The sequence below is a fragment of the Aricia agestis genome, chromosome 17 (assembly GCF_905147365.1).
Source record: "Aricia agestis chromosome 17, ilAriAges1.1, whole genome shotgun sequence".
In the NCBI taxonomy this organism is placed as follows: Eukaryota; Metazoa; Arthropoda; class Insecta; order Lepidoptera; family Lycaenidae; genus Aricia; species Aricia agestis.
Genome location: NC_056422.1, coordinates 9,861,391 through 9,872,718, shown reverse-complemented (window position 1 = coordinate 9,872,718; position 11,328 = coordinate 9,861,391). Strand labels below are relative to the sequence as shown.

General features: G+C 38.2%; 1 protein-coding gene across 1 annotated transcript in view; it reads right to left on the bottom strand.

Annotated features, from left to right (window-relative positions):
* Positions 1-431: 431 nt before the first annotated feature.
* Positions 432-11,328, bottom strand: part of LOC121735332 (runt-related transcription factor 2-like) — a 34,215-nt gene continuing 23,318 nt past the window's right edge. The window contains exons 4-6 of the mRNA XM_042126122.1: positions 10,840-11,037; positions 1,225-1,365; positions 432-953 (exon numbers count right to left, since the gene is read on the bottom strand). Of these exons, the coding sequence (XP_041982056.1) occupies positions 472-953; positions 1,225-1,365; positions 10,840-11,037 (821 nt within the window). The 3' untranslated portion in view covers positions 432-471. The remainder of the gene's footprint in view (positions 954-1,224; positions 1,366-10,839; positions 11,038-11,328) is intronic.

Here is an 11,328-nt window from a genome sequence, read left to right as displayed (position 1 = left end):
ACTGGTGTTTTTCTGCGAAATACGTCTGGATAGACTAAAATAACTGAAAAAAAAATTATACTTATCCTATATAATCAAAAATACATAGTAAAATTATAGTAAGTATCTAAGAAGACAATAATTATTACTGTAGAACTTCAAATTGCGAATTTCACTTTAAAGAGACAAAGGTACATAATTTTTTTCAGAAAAGAATGTAAATAATAGTAATTGTTGGTTTGTTTTTATATATGTGGAGAAAAATCTTTAAGAATTCTCCATATTTTGCAACCACACCAAATTATTTGAATATAGAAGCATTCAAATCAAACTTTGCGACGAACTTCGAGGTTTAAAATTGGTTGTCCAAGTTGCTACCAAGTGTCCAATGATTTTTATTGGACATTTGATTGAATTCTTATTTTACTTTTTTCACCACATAGAATTTTTCTCTTACGACATTATTCACAACAATTTTTTCGTTAAATAAATTCAATAAGGACGCCAGACGTCAACTGGTCTTCGTTCGGACGTGATCAAAGACTTGCTTCTGGTCCTCACACCCTGATTGGTCCATTCCGGCGAGGCTGGTCTCTTCTTGGCCGAGCTGGTCGAGCCGGTCTCCTCCTCTCTATCTGGACTGGAGTTGGAGTCCTCTTTGATGGGAGGGGGTCTGAGCCACCAGTCGTAGCCGCCGTAGAGTTGAGAGTAGAGCCATGCGGGGGGAGTAGGGAGTAGAGGGGAGTTTAGGAAGAGTTGCGCTGCTAGCGCGCTGTGGAATAACGAGGAGGGGGGAGGTAGGGGATTTAAGGACTTTCGTCTGACGGATGTGAATGCCCCAGGGCGGTCGTCGGGCGGAGGGGAGTCGGAGGCGGTGACGGATATGTCGTCGTCCTGGGGGGAGGACGGCCGCGACGTCGCCGGGCTCGTCGTGCTGTGCGCGCGCATCGTCGTCGTGTTCTCTGACGTCACTTCTGTCGACAAAAAGTTGATTATTGTTTTTGCTGGGTATCGTTGTTTTTCTGTCATATGTTCGATTTCAGTGCAATGCAAATGTGATCACGGACCGTCCGTCGTGTCACAGCTTGTATGAGCAATGAGTATCCTCGTCGGAAAGCTTTGCGTCATGAACTGACGGACGAGCATAATAATTCTAAGTGTAATTATAATATTAGGCTGTTAAATTTTTTTATTAGACCCGAGAACTTCCTGAATCTTTCGTTCTAGATATTTCCAAGGCAATACCTGTGTCGGGCTGCGGCGGCGGGGGCGGCGCGGGGGGCAGCACGTGTGGCGTGAAGTGCGAGTGAGACGGCAATAGCGGTGGTGGGTAGCGCAGCGCACCCCACTCCCCCCCAGGTAAGCCGGCCAGCTGGTGCGCTATACCTGGAGCAAAGAGAACATATTGTAATAATTTAGAGGTAGTTGAAGAAAACTATCCAGTTGTAAAACAGAAAGTTGTAAAACTTTTTGTCCAAACACGCCCTAACGTGTAATAGACAATAGGATGTCCAATGCACTATGTCGTAACCAAATACATGACCTCTCCCCCCAAAGTCTAGGAAATTGTTGTTAGTTTTAGGCTATTGCATAGCTTTTATCGCGTATTGAGCGCGGCGACCGAATCAAGAAATTCCGTGATGAAAATAAACCACGCCGACCGGCACAGCGGTGCGGGCGTTGCCGGGCATCGTCTATCATTGTTTCAGTTCGGCACGGTGCTTGTGTACGTGCGACTAGACGTATGTGAATTAAACACTCTCATGAAAAATTGTATATTATAATATAACTTCTGGTAAAACATTGAGGCTAGAATAGGCCTAGAAGCAGTTCTTGCACCTAGTTCCTTATAATATCAGTAAGTTTAGGCCTATTGGCTATTTTGAACACCAATCGCATCAGAATATAAGCCGAATAGAATTGAACTTAAGGGAAAATAGACTGTCACAATCACATCAAAAGCTTAAATAAAGCCTTAAATGATTTTAACGAACTCGTTAGCTTAGCGATGGGTTTCTCAAACTGTGATGCCTCTACGGCGTAGAGGCGTGTACTACGAAATAATACTTGTTAAGTATATTGCGTTTATTATAAAGTAAGCATTAACATTATAATGTGTACTTTGTTTTAAATTAGTGTATGCAGTAATGCAGTAATGCTGTGTGTGTTTTTCTTATTTTGGTTTGGACCAACCTTCTTTTCTTTGGACATTAGAAAAAAATTGCCTAAACTTCTTATCAATTATCATGCTGATAAGTTTTGAATGTATTTCATCCCCTTCTGCAGTTAATTACGAGATTAAATGAAATTATATGACAAATTTTTAGAAAACAAAACATAACCTCTGAGTAAGCTCTCAAAGTTTAAGAGTATCTGGCCTATCGCAATCAACAGAACAATAACGCTAAGAATTATCTGAAGACACGCTCCACTTACGACAGATCACAATATTTAAATAATGAGTCTCTCCCCCACAAAGGTTGTTTCAATTCGCGCCTTATCTCGTCCGCGGCACTCCTCGTTCAGCCAGGGTTGCCAGTGGAAAATTTTAGCCCGTAATCACTTTAATTGTATGGTATCATTGTCTAAATATAGCCACAGTTGAATGTTTCAGTTTTGAGTAAAAATAATGTGTATTTTCTTAGAAACAACAGAAATGTGTTAAAATTTAAGCTTGTGTTAAATAAATTGATATTAAACAATAAAATGTGTGTTGAAATAAGCGCTAGATTACCACGCAGACAACGCACTTTATTTTAAATGCTTGGGCAAACTATAATTGTTTAAAAAGTATTGCCTAGGGCTAGACTCAGAATTATAACACCTATCTCATTTCAATACAGCTCATTTTCCCCCGCTCCTCATCACAATCCCATAAGCTATTAATGATAGGAAACGTGTTATGGTGTCATAATTTCCAGTTGACATTTTTAAGCGCATAAATTAACAAAGTTTGTCGGCCGCGACCCCGTATATTTGGCTTAACCCTTTAGCACCCACCTTGGGTAATTCCCACCCCACCCGACCCTTTCAGCAATAGAATAAATTACAGGGCGTTTTATGCCGCTGATACCGTCACTGCGAAAATGTAAAACACATTATACCGAATCCCGTCGCTTAGCCTTTATAGGTGTAGTGCGGCAATTAGACGAAAGCCGCTTTTTAGGATTAAGCGCCATCTGCTTTACTGCTCATAATATCAGTCATAAACTCGCTTATAGCTCAGATTAAGATTATTATTTTATGATTTGTAAAAGTGTTATCGGATTCACATTAATGAATTTATTTTGTTAGTGATGTTGCCTATTTTTTTTACATCAAAATTACGATAGTTTCTTAGTTAAAAAGTTGAAAATCTTTATAAAAAAGCCGAAAATCGTAATGTCCTGTTTCGTCCTTTTCAGTTACTAACATTATTTGAACCTTTCCCCTCACAGGAAATTACAACAATAAATCATACATTTACCGTTATTAAATAATGGGATTCTTATTCTTCTGAATAACACTGAATTTAAACTGCAAGATATTTTAATCTCATTCATGAAATACGCCATTTTTTAAATTTAAACTACGGCATAATCTTTTAAACTATTCCAACAATTTAACCCTCACAAGAACATCTACTTACGCAAAAAATCCGCTTGCGAACTATTTGCAATTATCACATACAATCAGTGATGTGAAAACAAAACGCTTTGTTTCGTTTCCTTGTTCAGAAGAAAGGGGTTCAGACCATTTGCATTCGTTAAAAATGCTGGGATTCTTTGTGTTGTGTAGTTGTGTACGGCGACGCACTTTCAGCCCTGAACTAGTTTGCTTGAAAAATACTGTTACTTTCATTTTTTACAAGATATTTTTTTTGAGGTTATAATTGGGATCATTGGCTAGACATTTGAATATTATGTTGATATTGATTGTTAAATGAATGCTCATAATGTAAAATGGCGTTTATCAAAAATTAAGTTCGCAAATCTATTGACACATTTCTTTAAATCAGGTAAACATTTTTCTTAATCGGATCTAGTTATTATAAAACAGACTTGTCGACTCACAAAAAATTTCAAAACCAGTTCGCGTAAAATATAATTCAATAGAAAAAGAATCAAAGAAAATATTCGCAATTAGGTAAAGTATCTAAACAGTTCGGGCGCAGTAAACACGAGCACAAGACGTGCCGTCCGCTACATTGCTTCCAAGTTCCGGGAGATTTTTTTGCGTTTGAAAAATAGCTTCGCCGCGAGAGGGTTGAACCGAAACATTTTAATGCCATTTGCTAGATTGCGTCTTGCATTTTTCCTGCCTTCATCCCGCTAATCCGCGAGGAACCGGGGATTATTGGATGAAAGTATTCACTTCTGTGTTGGGGATTCTTTTAACCCTTTCTGAGAAGTCGTCATGGAATGGGGAAATGTCTCCGAAAACATTAGCGTTAATCACCTAAAGAAGTAATCTGTTACAATGGATTGATTTGTTTAAAAGCTTGTTTTTCTTTTCAGGCGTGGTATGACTAAAGAGTTATTATAATCCATGCTCTAAAGCAGCGGTCGGCAACCTTTTGGCAGGCAAGGGCCACAAGGTGGCAAAACAAACCAAATGCGCAGGCCTCATACAGCATACTGTAATTAAACCTAGAAGCTAAGTGTACCTACACATAATGAAGGGAAATAAGTTTAGTGTTTGTTATAAAATGACACAAATAGCTACGTTCTTAAGAGGCAATTACTACTATCAATATTAGAGAACACTGTTTTTGATACGTCATAACTTATTCATAACACATTCACGGGCCGCAAATAAGACGTTCGCGGGCCGCGTGTTGCCGATCGCTGCTCTAAAGTGTAAAGGCGGAAGTTTGTCAGTTTGTATGTTTGTTACTTCTTCACGTCTAAACGGCTAGAGCGATTTTAATAAAATTTAATATGAAGTTAGTCGATGCACTGGAATAACGCATAGAATACTTTTTACTGCGGGAAAATATTACCATTTACTTTTTTTAATAAGTTTCCTACTGTTTCTTATATCACGCTAACTTGCTATTATAGAGCTGCTATATATGATTCTAATGGTGTTAACAGAACAAATTTTTAGTAGTCGGGTAAATAGACATTATGTTTCAACATCTCTGTATCAAAATGACACAATCTGGGTCAAACTTGTACAAATAAAAAGTTGTATTCAATTCCTTGCGGACCGAATTGGAGGCCTGGCTTAACTTGGCATTACTTTTGATCTTGAGACTATTTATTTAAATAAAGGTTATGAAGATAATATTATACTAATCCTCAGTTTTCGGTATAGTCTTTTTTTATTTAAGCTAGCTCAGATGTTAAAATGCGGACCATAAAACTAGAACTTTTTTAATTTTATTTATTTCAATAACTCTCACTATCAAATTCTTAAAATAACCAGCAATTAATATAGTATACGCTTAAATATTAAATTTTTCAAATATAATAATTATTTTTCCATTGTGCATTAGAGTATTTCTTCAAACAAGCACTATAATATAGTCTATAACGGATAGTTTAAACTTTAAACCATTTCAACCCGTTTCTCTGAAATATTGGATCAATTTGCCAAATATTAATTGATATTATAAATATCAATTGACACCCCCTCTAACAAAAGATGGATGCCGCCCGTACATCATAAGGTTAATAACAGGGCTCCCGAACTAACGATGGCTCTTTGTCAACGCTTAACAGGCGCCATGTTGGACGCCATCTTGGTTTTCAATCTGCTTAACACTTAATGATTTCGCGTCTATTGATTTTGTTTAACCCCTTTTTGTTTAGCTTAATTAACCTTTGGTACCTTAGACAAATAAGAGATTGGAAGTTCGTTAATGTCGTTAGCGCTAAAAGGCCGTCGTAGCATTTTACGCGACTACAAAATAATACGTTTACCGCATAAAGTTTCTAAGCAATTTGGAAGTTACTATGTTTTATCTTACAAATTATAATAATAGACTTTAACGTTCTCCTTGGACGTTAAGACTTAGAAGACATAAGAGGAGGCATAAGACTATAACTTTTTTGTTACAATCAGTCTTCTATAAAAACCAAAATTTTCACATCCCATCCATTAAAACCGAAAACATGCCTCACATTTCAATCCAACACTTTATGGGAAAACAGCGACAATTTAACGTGCATTTAAAGTAACGTATAAACGTCAAAATAACACACTCTCATTAAAGGGCGCGGGTCGTTAGGGCCCCAGGACAAAACTAATTTCAGAATTCCGCGTCGGTGGCGCTGCGATAATGCTGAGGGAAATCACATTATCCTTCCGAATTGAAAGCCAATAGATTACGAGTAGTTTACTGTCAAAATGGCTCATGGTTAGTGGCTCAAGGAGTTTTATGTGACTTAAAATAATAAGTCACAAAAAACTTAAGTATGGTTGAATCTATTTTGATATGCACGTAGTTTCAGTTTTTGTCGTATACACAGAGTATGCGACATTTTCTTCTATTCATTTAATTTTGTCTAGACAACTTTATATTATAAACAACAAAAAAAATCGAGAATTAACGATGGATTATATACAGGGTGTAACAAAAATAAGTGATAATACTTTAGGGTGTGTATGTGTTCCTTATAGAGAGTTCACTGTGAAAGTTGCAGTGCTGAAAGACTAAAATTTTTTTTCACTTTTGTATGGGCAAGCGCCTGAACGTCTCGAGTTTTCCCATACAAAAGTGAAAAAAAAACTAGGTAAACATTTTCATGTATATCTGCAGTCAAATCAAAAACTAATTACAGTAAACATTGTTTTGTGAACCACGAAATAATCAATCACATCGACAAAAGAAAATCAGCGCAAATTGACGAATTATACAATGATGTATAATGACGTTTTATGTCGAAATTGCACATTTAGCGTTAATCGCGTCATGCGAATTCATTTGGGCGTTTAAAGTGTTAAAAGCGCGAATCACGTACAAAAGGCTGTATGGGTGGAACATTTAAAATTTACAAATGCGTAATTATGCACCCGCATTGTCGTGCGGCGGAAGGGTTACTTCCCCCTCCTTAGCCCACCCCTCTCCCCCTCCCCCCGGCTTCCGGGCCTAATGCTATATTTAATTTTCTCTAAGGCTCCCTCATTAATAATGCGAGAGCTGCGACTTTAAGTGGCGCTCACACGAAGACACAGGGATGAGGAGAATGTATCGTAAACTTTGAAAGTGAATAATATAGTGAGTTTAATAATACATTCGCCGGGTTTAGGTGTTGCAAGTGATTAGTTGTAAGATATTAAGCATTTATTACAAAAACGAGCTTGTGCCCGCAGCTTCGCTCGCGTTAAGAAGTATTATTATATACAAACTTTCATCCCCTATTTTAACCCCTTGGAGGTGGAATTGATCAAAATCCTTTCTTGGCGGATGCCTACGTCATAATATCTACGTGCATGCCAAATTTCAGCTCGGTCGGTCCAGTGGTTTGGGCTGTGCGTTGATAGATCACCATGTCAGTCAGTCACCTTTAAGTTTTATATATAGATGTGTTTCTATCACAAAAATTATGTTACAAATATTATAGAGCAAAATAATGGCACAGTTGTTACCAAAAATATAATAATATTTTGTGCCTTATTATACCATTGTTATCAATATAATAATTAATAAATAACACGCATACTTGAATATGATCACAACTCTTTTGCGCCTATCAAATACGAATTACACATAACAGCTTAATTCATAAAATAGACTCTACATCCCAAGTGTATAGGCTCAATAGAGTCCCTAACTAGCTCGCTATGTATCGGGAAAATGCGCCCTAAAGGCTAAATACCTCATCGTAACAACTCAAAATTCACCGCCCGGCTCGGTGTCACATCCAAAATTTGTCGATCACACCAAGAAAGTTAGAGGCGTGAACGTGAGTGTTGATAATTTATCATGATTGTAGAAGGGTTAGGGCAGAGACGCATGACGGCGGATCTCGTTTGCATATTCGACGGCAAATCGTTTTAAACAAAGACACATTTCGCTACTTCGCTAATTAGTTTCCTTTGGCTTCGATGAGCGTGTAATACCTTCACTTTATCACCGCGTATACGGCATCTATACGTGGGAGAGCCATGCTTCGGCACGATGGGGCCGGCTCGACCGGAGAAATACCACGTTCTCACAGAAAACCGGCGTGAAACAGCGCTTGCGCTGTGTTTCGCCGAGTGAGTGAGTTTACCGGAGGCCCAATTCCCTTCCCTATCATCCCCAATTCCCTTCCCTTCCCATCCCTACCCTCCCCTATTACCCTATTCGCTCTTAAAAGGCCGGCAACGCACCTGCAGCTCTTCTGATGCTGCGAGTGTCCATGGGCGACGGATGTTGCTTTCCATCAGGTGACCCGTTTGCTCGTTTGCCCCCTTATTTCAGTTTAAAAAAAATCTATACCTTCAAGCAGTAACATAAGAACGATCACTTTCAGGTATTTAATAAATTTACTAATCGAAATTTTTTATTTAAATCCATTCATACTAATATTATAAATGCGAAAGTGTGTCTGTCTGTCTGTTACCTCTTCACGCCCAAACCGCTGAACCGATTTTGCTGAAATTTGGCATGGAGATACTTTGAGTCCCGGGAAAGTCCATATGATACTTTTGATCCCGGAAAAATGTACGGTTCTTGCGCGATAAACGAGTTTTGGCGCAACGGAGTTGCGGGCGTCATCTAGTCTTATATATAAAATTCTCGTGACACAATGTTAGGCCGCGTACTCCTCCGAAACGGCTTTACTGATTTTAACCAAATTTTATATGCTTATTCAGTGGGTCTGAGAATCGGCTACTGGGTACTTTTTATATTGATAAAAGCATTTGTTGAATAAAATATAATAGTAAATTATTACAACTCGAGACTGACGGCGACCATTGTTTGTGCGACGGGATAGCGATGGACGTTGCCATGGTGACATACTTATTTAGTGACTTCAATAAAATAATACGGGCGAAATACTTTATATGGCAAAGAAACGTTTGCCGGGACAGCTAGTCTTTACCTAAAATTTTGATGCCAGTACTTGATAAGGGTGGGCTTTTAGATTTTGGATTATGCCGTTATAACCTAATTCGAAGCATAACCAATGGCGATTCTGGAAAAGAACTAGAATGCTTTAAAATTTTGCTAACCCTAACTTTTGTTTTGTCTGTAACAATCTTTGCTAATTGGATTTCGATAAAAGATCGTTCTTACTATACCTCTAAAAAAATTAAGGAAAGTCTACAACCGCTATATAATTACTGACTCATATGTCGGAAAACTTTTCTGTTTTAAATCCGTTCCTATTTATTATTCTACTGAAACATCTTATTCCCTGATAACCTAATACCATGCCCTTCTCATCCCATTACTAATTAAGATGCAACCGGGTGTCTTGAGCGAGGTGTGTAATCCAGTTAGGGGCCTTTGACACCCACGTAACTAGGTTTGGCCGGCACTTGCGTACTCCCCTGTCGTACACCGTACACTACAATACACCGACGTAATTATTGTTTGCAAGACGCGTTACTGCGCTGATGATTGTGTTTGATGACGTCACACTTGTCGGATTCGATGAAGGCATGGGATATTGTGTTACACATGTTGTTTTGATTGGCACAGCTAAAAAATTGATCATGATCATTTTTTACAATTGCTTAGTAGCAGACTACAGGTAGAAATATGAAGGGGATAAAGTTTTAATAAGTTACATGCGAAGATAATCACGTTAAAACAGTAATTCTTCAAGTTATGTTTAATTTACTTTTACCCAATCTACCAGTTCTTAATCCTTCATGTTTGTTAAGTTTGATACATTAATCCTATGTTTCTAATATTTTTACCCAAGAAATACTCAATGAATTTTAGTAAAAATATTTACTATGACAGTAGTATAAACCTTAAAGTAATTTTTATCCCGTTAAACTGCAAAACTCTTGTCAGATAATAATATGCTATGCCAATGCGTATAAAACCAAAACCAGTAAATATAGCTATAGTTGACCTGTTTCTTACAGGTGTCAGCGAGGGTCAGGGGAATTGGTAATTAATTGTAGCGGAGAACTTTTCGACCAAATTAAATCCCCCATCATGGCGGCGCGGCTGGTGACAATTTAATATTCTGCCTGAGACGCTTGACTACGATTTGTATTTTGCCTTTGTTTTTTTGGGTAAAATGTCAGGTATTTTCCGGATGTATGAATGAAAATAGCGCAATGATATTATATGAATCAAGCGCTTTTACTGTACTGTACAGTGTTTTTTCACTCACTAATGCTAAGTACTCACATGCGGTTTGGCTCGATAGTTTTAATCCGAATCGAGTTATAATTACTGTGTAGGCCGCAAAACTGACAGCTCGAGGGCTCGCCGGCTTGATGGAATTAAATATATCGATTTAGAATTAAACTATCGAGCAATGCTGAATGTGTGGAAGAAAGCCCGAGCCGCCAGTTTTGCTCGACGTTATTGCTCGATCGAGCAAAACCGTACGTACGTATTAGCATAACTATAGATTTCGAGTGCTAATATGATAAGCTACTAAAACAACCCAATAATAGGACTTTTTCATTCTCTTAAATCTTAATACTTGAACACAACGTAACGGCAACGGCATGGCAACGGCTTCTCTAATATTTGGTACCTCTACATAATTATTTCAAGATCCAAAAAAATAATTAACGCTTTAAGCTGACCGCACATTTTTCAGCACCACATGGTACACGAAACGGGATGCGTATGTTGCGGACAAACGTGCAAGGTTTCACATAATTTCATACAACGAATTCTAAAATGCGGCGCATTCAGCGCGTGTGTGCAGATAAATGTGCGATCACCTTTACTAAACTTCTTACATTCCTTACCTGACAACTTAAAAGGTAGCGATCCCATAAGCGGATCCGGCGCGAATCGTGGTCCGAAGTGGAAGGGATGGAAGCCGTGGTGCCTGGTCTTGGAGCGCGGCTCCCGTGGTCCGTCCACCGTCACCTTGATCGCCTTCTGGTACGTCGCCACTTGAGGAGGTGATGTCGCGAGCATTATCGTCAGACTGAACGATTTGCCTGCGAAAAGGTGAAGGAGTTTAGTTAAAATTCTAAAGATTATAAGGTAGAGTTTTAACTCTACCTCATAATATCTTTAGGGCTCACTTTCTTTATGTTGTATTGAGAGATTGAAAGAATTATAGCACTGCACAGTTTACATGAATATTAAGTAGCCTTAAATCTTGTCCAGTGGTCTATGCTACATATTTTTGACTCTACCCTTCTGTATTATATTCTGTAAGTTTCATGACAATCTAATCAGTAGTAGTTTTGAGGCCTATTGAATTCAAACAAATGATTAAGATATGC